The sequence below is a fragment of the Parasteatoda tepidariorum genome, chromosome 6 (genome assembly GCF_982258835.1).
Source record: "Parasteatoda tepidariorum strain Cologne lab strain chromosome 6, Ptep-v5.0, whole genome shotgun sequence".
NCBI lineage: Eukaryota > Metazoa > Arthropoda > Arachnida > Araneae > Theridiidae > Parasteatoda > Parasteatoda tepidariorum.
In genome coordinates, this window is record NC_141760.1 from 30,684,006 (window position 1) to 30,700,625 (window position 16,620).

General features: G+C 27.9%; 1 protein-coding gene across 2 annotated transcripts in view; it reads right to left on the reverse strand.

The window, feature by feature from the left end:
• LOC107438117 (uncharacterized) overlaps positions 1-15,857 on the reverse strand; it is a 51,685-nt gene extending 35,828 nt beyond the window's left edge. The window contains exons 1-3 of one of the 2 annotated variants that reach the window (XM_043055039.3): positions 15,630-15,857; positions 4,543-4,652; positions 2,696-2,781 (exon numbers count right to left, since the gene is read on the reverse strand). In XM_043055039.3, the coding sequence (XP_042910973.2) occupies positions 2,696-2,781; positions 4,543-4,619 (163 nt within the window). In that variant the 5' untranslated portion in view covers positions 4,620-4,652; positions 15,630-15,857. The remainder of the gene's footprint in view (positions 1-2,695; positions 2,782-4,542; positions 4,653-15,629) is intronic. The other variant, XM_043055040.3, reaches the window with a different exon arrangement.
• Between the last annotated feature and the right edge of the window lie 763 nt (positions 15,858-16,620).

The window sequence follows — 16,620 nt, forward strand, 5'->3', positions numbered from 1 at the left end:
AGAATTTTGACAGATCATGATTTGTAATCAGGATTGATCTTTTCATGTAATCGATGGACGCATATCCTGAAGGGAAATTAGTATTTTTAATAATTAGTATTTATTCAAAGTATGATTATTTCGGTTTTCCATCATTATTCTTTTTCAAATTTCATTTTCTGATCGATACTTTGTGTCATTACTGATTATTTACATTTCTGTCGTTAGATAAAATAGATTTAGCTTTAGTATTAGAGATTTATTACAAAGAACTATAAAAATGAAAAAGCTTTATTTGCTACCTAAATAATGTATCTAAATCTAAACTACATATCACAAGCACAAAAAAGATTTTTTAAATACATTTTAAAGATTCATTAAATGATAATATCTCGAATTTTGATGGCTCAAAATTATTACTTTTTTGTAATCGAAGGACATATCTTTAAGAAAAGTTAGTTCTTACTGGAAATTAATAATTACTCTAAGTATGATAGCTTCGCAATTCCACCATTACTCTTTTTCAAATTTCACTTTCTTATAAATACTTTGTGAAGATGAATCAATAAATTCTAGTACAGTGCGTAAAAAATCGGACCACCCAGAATAACGTTTGATTCAATGATTGGATCCTCACGTTCTAGGGCTCAAGCTTAATGTTTGAGGAGATGATCTCAAATATGCTAATTAGTAAGTAAAGACGATATTTTAAGTTACGAAATAAGACACAATAGCGTATTTTCTCTTAGTATTCTGTCTATTTTCTTAATATTTATTTTTAGGTTTCTTCGAAAATCTTAAGAGAATTTAATTAAAGCGCTCTCAGACTCCTTGAAAACTCTTCGAAAACTTTGATATTTATGAAATCCGTCCCTTTCAAAACTTCATTTTACTAACAATGGCGCTATTATTATCGTCAAAATATTATAAGTATATATTGAGTTTATTTAAATAAAAACGAACGTTTTGCTTTACATCGATTAAATAATACTGTCATTTAACTTAATTATTATTGTCCAAAGGATGCCCATCGAGGCTCTTAGTTAATTATGCTGATCGAAAAATTAATAACATTTTATTAACAGAAACAACAACAATAGTAAAAGACAGAGCGCCGCATTAAAGCGACCGTATTAATTAGCTCGTACATATAATCTGTTGACGTGGGTGGAAGCGTTACGTAATTCTTTGCGCATGCGCGATGCTTATATATTCTTTAATTTCTCTTAATTCTCCACAAATACATAATAGATATTATATAATTATTTTAAAATTTATAAAAAGAAGATTATCTTTAGCTACCCTCATTTTTGATATCGGAGATATACGCAGGGATAAAGAAAATTCTGATAAAATTATTGTTCCGTATAGTAATGATATTTCTGATAAAGAAATAATTAAAAAAACATAATTCTTGTTAATAAAACCAAAATGCGTGATTTTTAAACCGTTAATATGGTAATTTTTCCCATTCATATGGTAGCGGTTTACTGGTAATTCTGATTTGTAATAGCGGTTTGCTAGTAATTCTGATAATTATTATAAATTACTGTTCTTACTACCACACACTTAATAAAAAGCTCAAAACTGAAAAGTAAATTTAACCGAATGAAGGATTTTAATACCATGCTCTAGGCTATCATGATACAATTATCGAAGTATACCATACTTACCAAATTTTATCAAATATTATAAACCCATATTTTATTGTTAATTTTAGCAAAATCATTACCAAAGCTATTCGTCTTAAAGTATTTTTTTATATTTTATAATCGTCGTTGAACAGCCAAACCAATTTTATGGGTTTACGACTACTAATGTTCAACTCCATAGCCTTGCAATTTTGAACCCGATCCAGAAGACAAGGGAACTCCTGGAACTCCTGTATTGGGAGAAATTTGCCTTCGTGGAGGACTTTTTGATGGAGCTAACCCGCATTTGCGTTACATGGAGAGGAAGACCACAAGAACCTCTCACGGATAGTCTGAGGGCAAGGGGAATCTGTCCCATGATCCGTCTACCACTGAGGATATTTCACGTCAGCACTGTGGTCGGTGCAAGCCGGATGCGGAATTCGTATCGACTGGGATTCGTATCGTATCGTCTTAAAGTATTAAGCTTTTTGGTGTTCCTATTAAGACAGAAATACTCTAAATTTTATCATATTCTGGTTCTTATGACCATATTTTTTCTTAATGCGCCATTTAGAAAAAAAAGTGTTGTATTCGAAAATATTCAAAAACAAATAAATAAATAAACATTTCGTAATTATTTCCTTCCTTATGAATTATTTATTTTGTGAACACCCAATATTATACTTATTTACCACTAGATTTAGAATTATATTAGAAAAAAGAAAATTTTTTGTTTTCAAGAGAAAAAAAAGTTCAATATATGGAAGAATAAGTTCAAAAAATTTTAAAAATTAAACCTCATAAAAATTAAGCTTCTGACATTATTTTTTAAAACTTTGTTACATGTGTTTTTAAAAAATTAGTAAATGAGATTTTTTCTTTCTTGACAAATGTTATTACTTATTTATGTTTCGGTGGTCTATGAAAATTAAACTAAAACAAACATATAAACGGTTAATGGTTTTTGTCGAATTTTTCCATAGTATCTCTATTATCATTTATTAAAGCTAGCAACATTTTCTAAAGAACACTTCAAAAAGTTTTACTGAAAAAAATATGTGTATTGAAAAAATTGCATCTACCTCCTCTATTTTGCTCTTCTTCTTGAACTAACTTATACACTTCAGACATTGTATTAATGGGTTTTTCCGGTTTCATGAAATTTATCCTGAAAGAGAACATATAAAATTCAATAGAAGTAAAAGTATTCCACTAGCATTATCAAAGCAAATTTAAGGCAACGTGATTGCATTGGACTCTTTCTATTACTTTCTTAAAAACAAATAACATCATGTACCAACATTCTTTCAAAGCAGTTACATATGCATAAATAACTGAATGTATGTTGAATGAATGAATGTATTTGGGATTCAAGATTTTTTTTTCGAAGACTCTCACACGATATAGCATTTTTTGTGAATAATATGCTATTTTCATAACTGCTGTCAGTTTGTAACTATGACTGATAAGTCATGTTCAGCCTATCATAGTCAGCGTCCTCTATGCTATTTCTGGAAATGATTCAAAACGTCAAAAAGAAGAAAAGCCACAGATTTGCGAAAATGAAGTGTTGGTGATTTAACTTTCCAACATTTAAGATTTTTCTCCAACGCTGCATTATGTTGGCTCATAAAGATTTGTATAAATTGAGAATTATGGAATGATTTGGATAATTTTTATTTAGTTGGAGAAATCTCGCTTAATAGACAATTTATTTCTTAAAAAAAAGTTTAATTACTTTCGAAATAGTGAAGTTTTTCTTCGTTCTAAACTCCAGGTAATTCTTTACCGCCAGTTAGATATAGTTTAAAATTTTAGCTCTGCTTCAAATTAAAAACACTTTTCCTTTAGTGAATCAGTTTCGAAAAAAAACAATGTTAATGGCACAACCAAGAAAGGATATGCGAGTATTGATATGCATACATATGCATTCATACATGCAAATACAACTATGTATTTGTATTAATTGAATATTGCATTATTAGTTCCTCTTTCTTTGGTCAAGCATTCGAAGTTTCATTCGAATTTTTTTTTTCCAATGCCTACCTGTGTTAACATCCGTCAATTCAGGCATCTGCGATGGTGTGGGGCGCTATATCTGCCCGTGGATTGAGAGCTCTCGTTGTCTTGAGGGGGTGGTCAAAGGGAACCATTACCGAAGCATTCTCGCAGATCATCTTCACTCTATGCTTCATACTCTCTTTCCGGGAGAACGGCCTGTGTTCCAAGATGACAACGCCCCTGTTCACATGTCTCACTGTGTTCAAACATGGTTAAATGGGCATAATGATGAAGTGGAACATCTAACGTGGTGTCCTCAGTCCCCTGATCTCAATATCATTGAGCCTTAGTGGTGTTTTTTAGAGAAAAAAGTCCGTGCCCGGTTTCCTCCTCCACTCATATTCTCTGAGCTCGAGACGGCCCTGCAAAAGGAATGGCTGCAAATTCCGATGAACTTTGTTCAAGACCTTTACTTGCCAATCCCGCGTCGAATGCAAACTGTCATTCAGGTCAAAGGTGGCCCAACTTCTAATTAATAAAATATTTTAATTTTTTCACAGGTGGTCTTATTATTTTGTCCTATACCTGCGTGTATATATATATATATATATATATATATATATATATATATATATATATATATATATATATATATATATATATATATATATATATATATATATATATATATATATATATATATATATATATATATATATATATATATATATATATATATATATATATATATATATATATATATATGCTTTTTTCCTTGATTTCTGTATATTTCTTATATTTTTAACTATTTATGAAATGCATGAAAAAGAATTAAAAATTCATTGAAAATCGAAAAAGATAACAAATTATTGAAGATTAATTGTATTACTTACATTTCAATTGTATGAAACGGTTTAAGTGTACTTACCCCATAACTCCTGGCGCTATCATTTCCGCATGTTGTGATAGCGTTTGAGCTATTACATTCATCGAAAAAGTTGTCATTTTCTTTTCTTTTAATTATTCAGTGAGCAGTGTCTAGAAAGTAGAAATTAATTTTGAAATAATTTCTAATGTATAAAATAAAACACTAAAGAACTTTGATTCTTAGTGTTCGTTTGCATTTTATATTGATGGAGATGGATGTAATTTATAATGAATCTAAATAAAAGCTTCGAAAAATCAATAGGAAGTAAACACAAAATTAATAATTGCTTGATTTTATAATTTTTTTTTAACATTATATTATTTTGTTTTATTCGATTCAGGTACAAAAATTCTATTAAATTATTTCAAATACATAATCTCAAAGTCATTCGATATGCAAAGCAAAACGAAGCACAAGGTGAAAATACAATGTTAGAATTTCCATTCTTAAATTTCCGTAAGATAACGGAGAGTACTCTCCGTTATTTTCCGTAAAATTCAATTAACCATTCCATTAATCTCCATTCAATTAACCGTAAAGTTTTAGGTAAAGAATATATTTTTACCTTTATGGTTTCGAAACCATTTAAGACTAGAGTGATTAAAGAGCAATGAATACAAAACAATACGGTTTTTTTTAAAAAAAATTTACAATTAGCATGGTTTCAAAGCCGTAAAAAAGAATTTACTTAGACATTGGAGCAAGGTTCTTCGTTACGTAATGGACACTGGAGTTAGATTGTGGATTAGTTGTGTTTTATTAAATGAACTGTGAAATGTAGTTTAATTAATTTTTCAGGTTATTCTCCTTATCGTAAGAGATGGAAAGTATTCGACTTTTTTGTGTTAAGCTACTTCAATGTGCTGCCATCTATGCCTGAATGGTATTCTAATAATCAGAAGTTACAAATTGGAGAGGACACTGAAAACTTTTCATGTGTTGAAGGGAATGAAGAAAATATTGCAGTACCAATGCTGGGATTCGAACCCCGGTTTTTATTGGTTGAAAGATTTGCATACTAGCCCTCTATGCTACAATATTTACCTATCTGCTAGAAACTAAGTGGCTTCATTTTCTGGACCTAGTAATAAAATTCTGGTTGTTTAACCGTATTAGGAGAAATCAGTTAATAAACGTTTTTTTTTCTCTCTCGCAATTAACAGTTCAAATACCATCTTAGTTATAGTTATATGACTGTTTTGTTTGAATATGGTAAATTAATTATTAAATAAAATATTATTTAACCATTTTTCCGAGAACTTTTTACAGTGTGAAGTAATGAAACTTAAGATAGTAATAATCTTAAAAACCATTTAAAAGTAAAGATTTTTTTCATTTTTACTATGTTTTTCTTTTAAAAGAATGCTGAAATTTTTGTAGCAATTTTCACCCATAATTTTTGTAAAAAAACAGGCTAGAATTATTTTAGCTTTTATTCCTTAAACTTAACGTGCATACCCCAATTATGCAATGTCTCTTTCTCTTCTTTTTTTACATCTAGCTAGCTAACTATATATAGTATGAATCAAAGTATCTAGTGAATAAATTTTTTGACATATTTACATCCAAAAAAAAAAGGTTATAAAGTTTTAGTACTTTTTATATACTCATAATTCCTTACACTTTCTTTCCTTTCTTAATATTCACTCTTTATTATTACGTTTATTTTTTTGTTTTTACTTTTGTTACTACTAAAAATTAAGGGCTGAAAACCAAAAGCCATAGTCATATAATATTACTACGATATGATTAGAATACGTAACATTTTATGATAAACATATTTTAAATTTTATCTAGCTTATTAACGGTTTTAAATGTAACAGAGAAAATTTTCAATTTAGCTCATAACAAGCTTTATTTAAATGGCCGGAGAATTTTTTCAATGTTGTGTTTATTTACACGCGTTATACTGATTCACTTTTGAATACTGATTTTAAAAAGAATTTAGCCAAAAAAGTAATGAAAACAACAAATAAAGGCTAGAAATCATTCTCAATTACCCTAGCTTAAGAAACACTACTGTTTCCAAACGATTCTATATATAACATTAGGACTTAGAGAATGGCATCAAGGTCTCTTTGGAAAACAATATCCCCTCTTCATTTCACTTCTTTTCGACTCTAATAAAAGAACGGAATTCACTCTCTTGAACTTCCTCAATGAAGAAAGAATGCTGAGCTCTGACTGATTTAAACGCTTCATTAAGAGAGAACCGCGATTTTTCTAACTGAAGTTCAGCTTCTGTTTTAATTAAAAAATAAGTTTTGTAACAAAGAAACCAATACTACTGAAATCATTGCTAATCATTTAGAAGTAATTACTTGAGGTTTTATTTATCGAAGAAAAAGTACTGCTAATCATAGTGAATTTTTTTCATAAACTTAGTTTTTTCAGTTTCAAAATAATATACATAAAGTTTTTGTCCCCGTCACTTTAGTTGCGGAGATATAAATTATTCAAAAAAAAAAAAAAAAGCTTAGGCAAAAAAATTATAAAGAAATGTAGAATTTTCTTTCAATTTGTAATAAATAATAAAATTGGGTACCATGTGCCTAACCATGTGATTTAAATCAGATTTAATCGGATACCTGTATGTGACGTTGGATGTGTGTGTCGAACCTGATTGGCTTCTAAATCGACAAATGCCACGATTTACCTACGAATGTCACTTGAAGGTATTTAATTGGAAGACTCACTTTTAAGATACTTAAAAAAATTGACTTCAAATGATTTCGCGTTAAAGACCGAATTTAGCTAATAAGTTGTTATTATAAAAGAAACATTCTTAAAATGCTGAACTGTGAATTCGCTACTCAAAACAATAGAATTTATAAGCTAGCTTTAAAACTTCCTCTTTTTTTATTTAGCCTTTTAAAGCGCAAATATTAGTTATAATAGTTTCCAATTAAGAAGAAATTCATATAAGCTTCTGCAGCCACAGAACTATTTCAACTGCGAAATGAATTAAATTTGGTGGCATATTTAAGATAAAAATTATAATTTTTAATAATTTATAACTAATTACTTCAAAATAGACAAAATAATTTTATATATGATTTCAGGTAGTAACAAGCTGGCGTGTGAAAAGAAAATTCAGCCTAATTGGCGAGTGACACTTCGAATACCTTGTAAATAAAAATATTAAATATTTCGTGGTAATCAAATTCTTAATTAACTCATATTGTTACAAATATACTACAGAAGCTTATTATTTAAATCATATCAAATATTTTATTTATCTGAATGAAGATTAACTAGAGTAAAAAGTTGAAATTCTGTTTTAATTTTGAATTTTCTAAATTAAGATAAGCTTCTCTTAAAATAATCAAGAGCCATATTTGACTGAAAATTATAAATTGCGTATAAACCTTCATACAATTAAAATCTAAATACCTAGTCTTTAAAACAATAAAATTTTATTTCCTTAACCACAGATTATGGTAGAATATATTTGAAATGCAAATGAAGAACTCAAGCAAAAAGCAATGCCCGACTTTTTAAGGTAAAGATGCAAAAAAAATTTATGAATATTAGAAAAATCATTAAAAAATAATTCTATGTATATTATTTATATAGAATAGTTACTGAGAGTATACAGAAAATATTCAATCAAACTTAAAGCTTCTAGGTATTAGACATTAATCCCACTTCATTTGCTTATGTTCTTTTTTATTATCAACAATACTTAGCAATATTTAACAATCTTTGAGCTTTTTAATTAATGATCAAATATACCTCAGTTTATTATGTTAGCATATTTTGAGATTATTTTTAATACCCTAATATCCTTCTCTTTGTTTATATCTTAAAAGTATGATGAATATGAATTGCTAATAATTTATTCCAAATTTCATTTAAATAGTTTTGCGTAAGAAAGCTTATGATAAGAATTTTTTTTTTGTTATATGAAGTTTTTCTCAAAGGTAAAACATTTCTTTAAAAATAATATTTAAGGCTCTTTCAATGAGATATGAAGCCGATAATAACATTTCGAATTGAAGAGTTAAGCCAAGTTGAGCCGAAAGTAGTAAATAAAGTATCTGGCATAGATATATTTCATTGAAAATAAAAGGAATCACGTAATTCAGATAGTCTGATCTATCGATTTTGGTCGATCGTTCTCTGATTCAGGTCAATATTACGATCTGTGGATGAATGAATGGATGTATGAATGGGTACGCCCTATAAACGGGTGTGACGTATGGCGTGGCAGAAGTCGAATTCTTGGCCATAGATGGCGCCATTGGAAAAAAAGAACAACCCCCTCTGCCTGAACAGGCATACGCCAACAACAACAACACAGAATTCTGAAAAATTCTCTGGGCGACTTCCGGAACGTTTGACCTGTTATCTAAGGAATGGCCAATTAAATAAAACACCAAGTCAGAAAACATTATAATAAATTTCAGGGAATCAACTTAGAAATATATAAGTTACAGTCAATATATCTAATCATTCATTATTAACAGTAATAAAAACCAAAGATACCGAATCCAATGTTTATTGTAAAAGAATTTAAAACATTGGCCGGTTGTTATTAAAAATTGTCATTCGAATTTTGTATTTTTTTCACTATTGTTATTTTTTTAAAGGTAAATTGTCTGGTATTCCCTACACTGTTTTTCCCTACATGAAGAAAAAATGTTGAAAAATTTTCACGTTTGCTCGCAGAGCACAGTCCTTTTTTAAAAAACGCAATTTTGGTTAGTGAGTAGACGCAGATGTGATTATTTGTTTATCTTTAAAAATAACGGGCCTTCATTAATAATAACTAAATAAAGCAATTAAATTGATTTTGACCAATTAAATGTTCATTTTAAAATTATAATAATTTCTAATAATAATCACAAATATTTGTTGTTAAAAATTTTCTTAAACATTCTTAGTAATAATATTATTTAAAATTGTTATAAATAAAATTATTAAAAATTACTATTAATAAATAAGCTACTCATAAAACAAACATAACATGCTCTAAAGTTTATTAGAAACTAAAATGTATGCTTTAACTTTATACGCAAAATAAAAAAAAAGTTTCATGCAAGCGATAGAATTTTTCTACTTTACTCCTTTCTTGATCCTATGTATTTTTAATATTTAAAAAGGCTTTCATTAATTTTAATTTAACATCAGTATAAATCACGTGAAGTAATTAGAAGTTCTTCTTTCTTAGAATATACAAAATATCACTATATACTACACTACGAGCAGATTCAAATGCTTTAACAGTTCTAATTATTTTTCGAGTTTCAATTACTTTACAGAATAAATAACTTCCTAAGTACATGTGGATTAGAAACATTTCATTTAGCTTTTCCATTTCCTCAAACTTATACCTATCTTTTCGTACAAAATGTCAGAATTTTATACGAAAGAATGACATTAGATAAACTTAAAGCAAAAATACTTTACTCGTAGGAAAATTTCAAATACCATTTATTTCAAGAAACTATATGATTAATATCATACATTATACAAAAAATATCAATTGTATTTTAAATTCATTGGATTCGTAAAGAACAAATTGTTAGATCTTTTCTTCAAAGAAAATAGTTTCAAATTGCATATTAATATCTTGCATGATAAAAAAGAAATCAGAATCAAATTACAGTAAAAAGTAGCAGCATTCAGGATATCGGTACTTTTTACCATAAAATCCAATATTATCGAAACATGTTATGGGACAAAAAAAAACCTGATATACCGTAATTTTTACTGCAATAATAACCGTGAAATAACTGAATCGCTATAATTAAATAATTATTAATGGAGATATTATGGTATAGAATATTACGGTAAAAAGGTATTTTACGAATAATGCACCTAAAGAGCCGGTATATTATACCGCAATTTGATCCGGAATATTTTCGCAATATAGGCTCAGATGCTAATATTTCTAAAAGCTAAAACTTCTAAATTTTTCAACTTTGGTTTGATTCTGTTGTTGTTGTTGTTGTTGTTGTATGCCTGTTTAGGCAGAGGGGTGCGATTGCTCTTGTTTTCCAGTAGCGCCATCTCTGGCCAAGAATTCGACTTCTGCCACACACATTCGTCTCACCCGTTTATAGGGCGGATCCATTTATACACCCATTCATTCATCCACAGATCGCAATTTTGTCCTGAATCAGAGAACGATCGATCTCCATTGTGGCACCCCCCAGAGGTATTGATTTGTTATAGGAACATGGAGGACTATGCGACTCGACAGATATAACGTGCATCAGTCACCATTTACTACACGGAGAATCTTCGGCTGGCAGGGTTCGAACCCAGGAACTCTCGGACATGGACTCAGTGCCCTACCGACCAAGCTATCTCGGCCCTTATCTGTTGTTGTTATTATTATTATTATTATGGTGTATCATTTCTTATTAATTATTATTTAACTTTAATATCATGTTTTATTTTATTTTTAATACTTCTATAGATTATCACTAAATAATTAGGTTGTGTTTTTTAGTTTAATATTAAAATTTTGAAACTATTTGATAGTTTCAGGGAAATTCTCAGAAGGTGGAAGCGAAAAACAGATCTAAGATTTACGCACAGATTAATATACTTTAAGTTAAATTAAGTTTAAATTTCTTCCTGAGTAAATTTTCAAAGTAATTTCTAAGATTTACTCACAGATTCACGCACAGATTAATAGATTTTAATTAAGTTTAGATTTATTTCTGAGAAAAATTTCAGAGTAAATTTAAATATAATTCCATTAAGGGACAGGAATTAACATAAATGATAGCAAAACGTTTCTATATATATAACTTTAAAAAATATTTTTCATACAAAATGAACCAATTTTGGACATTAACGAATTTAACTGAGCCAATGTAATCCCATAAAAAACAACAAATTAACAAACACTCCTTAACAAAGGACTTCAATATATATGACAATTTTTTGTTGCGTGAAGGACTTTTAGATAAAGCAATTTAATATTTTTATACATGTCTGTAAAAGTATAGCACGGAATCTCCCAAGTATTTTAATAAAAATTAGATAAAAAAATTATTTTATAGTATATTAAATTTATTTATATATCGTTAAAATAATTTTTATGCATTAAAGTATTAAGTATTTTCGTATATTTTTATGAAATACTTCTGTAACAAAACAGCATTCTCTTATCTGAGAAGTATAAAGATACTGCGTACGGAAATAACTAATAGCGTTCGCAAAACTAATAATGTTTTTGCCTGTAAATTTATTGTTTCGGATAACCTGAAAACTATTAGTAGATCAATTTTATTTATATAAAAAATTATGTTGCATAAGAAGTGAATATTTAGAGCATATAAATAGCAAAAGAATTCAGAATTAGTTGCGGCTATCGTAATTATTATCACACGAAGAAAAAAAATATGGTCAAACTTGCCAAAATATGGTCAATTTTACCACGTTTTTGTCTCTATGTGAACAACAAAAGATTGGTAATTTTCACCGAAGCACTTTGGTGAAGATTTTTGGTAAAATTAACAATAAACTATGGTTTTATATATGGGATAAAATTTGCTAAATGTGGTAAAATTTGGTTATTTTTCCACGATAATGGAAGAACATGGTGTAAAAACCAATTATTTGGTTACATGGTGTAAAAACCAATTATTTGTATTTTTAACTAAATGTATGATAATTAGAAAAATATTTTAAGTAATCAGAATCATCGGTAAGCCGTTACCATATGACCGGAAAAATTATCAAATGAATGGTTTAAATACCGTATAAGATACTTATAATTTCATACTAGAATTATTGCTTGTTTGTTTTTTACCAGAAATGTAGTTACCATTCAATAATGTAGTTTTACCATAATTTTTTTTCTCCATGCACTTCGTGAAACAAACCTTTTATATTGAAGTTTGTTTGTTATTCCATTTCAAATAATTAATAAAAATATCTAACAAGTCCTTTAATAACAACTAACCTATCAACTCATTTTAAGATAAATTATAAGTCCTAAAATTATTAAATTATTTCAAGTTTTGAAACATTTCATTTTAGAACTAATTCAAAATCAAACGTATAAAATTATTTCTCAACTTTTGAAAATTTATAATGCACAAACCCACAAAAATTAGTGATAACATATTTCGAGCTATAAAGTGTCGCAATAAAGTGCTTTCGAAAATACCGTAAATAGAATATTCAGTGAAATTGGAAATAATATATTTCCTAATATATCTCACTTAAGTAATCGATAAGCTAATAAATCTCAAACTACTAACATTTCACAAGAGTGATTTTAAAAGCGTCATTTAGCTACGATGTACTCTGAAAATATAATTTGCATAATTTTCATATTTTTATATTTTTCCACAGCTTGCAAATATTAAATATTTTTATGCTCCGAGCTGTTCCGTATTTTAGATTGAGTTCTCTAGTTAAGCTATAAATGTTTTACATTGCATATACTTTTAATTTATGCTTACTAAATTTATAATTTTGTGGAAATTATTTTCATAAAAACAGATCTAAGAATAACTTTACCTAATGTAACGGCTCTGTGCTCATACAGATAAATACTTTTATTTCCTTAACAATAAGCTCACAAAAACCATTTTTTTTTCCATTAACAGAATTTTTTTGTGCTGTCTTTCTCTAGTTCTTACAATCTGTTAATCTATTTGTCTTGTCTTGTGCTTATATGTTGTTCTTCGTATTGAGTAGCAAGCCCGTATACGTACATAAAATCATTTAGAGTATACCGTTATAAATAAGTACAAGATTTATTATTTCCGAATAAATTTGCCTAGTTGAGATAAAAGCATTTACGATTTCTTAATCATTATTATCGCAAACAGTTGATTATAAAATTTTACTTAGCATGCCATGAAAAGTAGAATAGTGGTTCTCATTCATTTTTTTACTGTCAGATACATTCTATTTTTACTATCAGTTAGTCTCATTCATTTTTTTATTCTCAGTTTTACTATCAGTGATAACAATAATTTCATGTATATTGCAGGTTATTCTACAGTGATCACCCTTAATGTTTATTTTCAGAATCTAAATGGTTATTTTACCAAATATTTACATTATTTTTAGAATAAAGTTGACAATTTTATGAAATAAATGTTACAAACTATTTTATCATTCAAAATGAGTAATGCTATAAAAATCTGATGAATCAGTGAAGAAATCGGTATTAAAAGAAAAAATATGTTTATAATCTAAGGAAACAGAGAACAAATGAAAGATATTATTAGAAATATTTCAAATATCAGCCGGCAACTCTTTTTTTTTTCAGTAAGGAAATGTCAGATATTAATAACATTTTTCTTTTTTCTCATTTGAATAATAATCTGCTATCCACAATACATTTAATTTTATCTTAATCGAAGAAGACGAATTAAAAATTATCAAAACCAGTTTGACTGCTGGGTAAAATACGAAAGTATTTCTAATGGCCATTTCTCACACATCCTCTCAGCTTCTTCATGAAATTAATCCATGCTTTCCAGTTAATCCCACAGTTAATAACTAGAACTAAGTGTAGATAATTAACAGCTCAAAGTGAAGTTTCATAGTTAAAAGTTTGTCATAAAACAAATTAACTGCACATCTTGAGCTAATTAGAATAGCGATGTTCGCACACTGTTACCACAAAACTACTCGACAGCAAATTTTAACCTTTAACTGTTTAATTTTATAAGTCTTAATATCAGAAAAAAAGGATGATTACTTTCTTTTTTTATTGAATGATCCATTTTTAAAGACCTTTCGTCAACAGAACAAATGTCACTAAGATTTTTTATAGGAAAGAAAAAAGAAAAGATGATCAGGAGTAAATAATCTAATCATCTAATTGAAGCAAAAATCAGAAAATGGTCTAATCAGCTGAAAAACTAATCAATTTATCAGCTTTTTAGTGCATAAGAGAACTGACGTATATATGAATCAGTGAACGCATGTGAATTAATCTATAAGTAAATATTTAAAATTTTGTAAATCTATAATTTATAATGCAGCAATCAATAACTTCAATTTTCTTTCCCTTCCTTTAACAAATCCATGTGAGGCTAAGATATCTAAACAAGTAGCGTAAGAAATAATACCGTTGCCTTAACACATTACTGAAGATTGTTCGATTACTTATATCAATAGACAAATTCTCTTCCTTGTAATGATGCTTTTCAAATTAGTTAGGAAGAGAGACATACTCCCTTATTATTATACTTGTTTTAAAATTATCTTTATAGAAATATATATCATTTTTTGCGACCTAATCAATATCATTCCCTATTATAGACATCACCTATTAAGTAACGTAAGGGAGATAGGAAGTTTACGATAAATTTTCAATCAGTGTGGAATTTTTTATGAATGCTAAACAAAAGTGAACTAACCATTATTGAACAAATTTACTACTTTTTATGTTTATTTTTAACTTTATTTTAAGGATATACGTAAACTTATTTAGATGGAAATATTATAAAATAATATTTTTTCGTATAAGTACTTAGTGAGGACAAATTATAAAATAGATTTTTTATACTATTGCTTATAAATAAGAAAGTCAAATCAAAATGAAATTAAAATTAAAATAATTCTAAAATCTTAAAATAATAATAAAGACCCCGGGCTAAGCTGTTAGTAAGATATAAATTTGACTTCCTACGAAAAAATAAATTTCTAAAAGAAGTTTCTTAAAAATACGAACATGCTTCGTTAATTGACTCGGTATGAAATAAATTAATAATAAGTAACTATTCAAAATATTATCCAAAATATTAGTTTTAATTTTAACTTTTTTCAAAACATTATCCCAAAAAAAATAATTATCTTAGTTTTTCTCAAAATGCTTTCCAAAAACATTAGTTTTAATCTTAATATTTTTTTTAAAAAAAAATTTAAAAATATGAAAGAAAGACAATATTTTTGCTACAAAATTTATATTAAATACTTATATACAAATTTCAAGAAAAAGTATATATTCAATTTTTATTTTTAAAAAATGCATATATGGGAAATTTAAACAAAAGAACAGAGTAGCATTACGTGTATTAAAATACAGAAACAATTTATTAAGACCATCATTCATGCACGGCAATAAATACGTCGAACAATTAAAAATGATATCCACCTACCTTCAACGATATCAATAAAACCAAATCCAAAACTTTATGAAATCGAATACGAAGAGAGGTGTTTAGAACAGAAGATGAGCTAAAGATGTTCTGGATCACAGTCTTGTGGAAAAGAAAACAATAAAACAAACAAACTGAAACAATAACCCAGAGGAACAGTCGGATGGAATGGCACAAGGTCACGTGGTTCTTTTAGCATCCCTTTTTCTCTTACCCATTGTAAAATTCGAAACTGAGATAGAGAAAAGTGTTTTTGATGAGTCAAGACTTGGCACTATTCTTGCTGCCACCTGCAAGTTTTTGCATTCGAATAGGTCTGACTACACTCTATTTCGAATTAACAAGTCATATATATTTCGTCTAAACTGATTTTAATCCCACATTAATTAAAAAAACGTCTTGCATAATCAGTTTAAATTGTTTTGATTATTTCCAGTGAAACGAACTGTAGATATTGAGCTGATAGAAACAAAAAACGAAGTTATGAGTTTTATCTTTTATATTTTATATGCACACACTAATATTCTCCTTAAGAAATTTTTAATTTTTCCATAATTTATAATCTTATATACCTTGCCTTTTTGCACTAACCTTGATATGGAGCATAATTTAACAATATTATCGCACTTTCTAAACTTTTATACACGATATTGGGGTTCACATGAGCACGATACTGTGGTTCAACTTGAATGACAACATGGCACAGTGGGCCAGTATCCAAGGTTTCGTGGCCAAAATTAGTATTTCGATAAAATTTGTTTCAAAATTTGGGGGTTTTTATTTAGGGGTTTTTATGTGCAGGTAAATTAAATTCATAGTTGAAATTTTCATGCACACTAACAATACCCACAAAAGAATGGCGGTTGAAATATGGCGAGGAAAAATAAAAAGAATAATAAAGTACGTTTAAATAATTAAATATAGCAATGAAAATATAATAATTTTCGTAATTTTATATTAAAAATGAAAAGCAAATTATAATTCCGAAGTA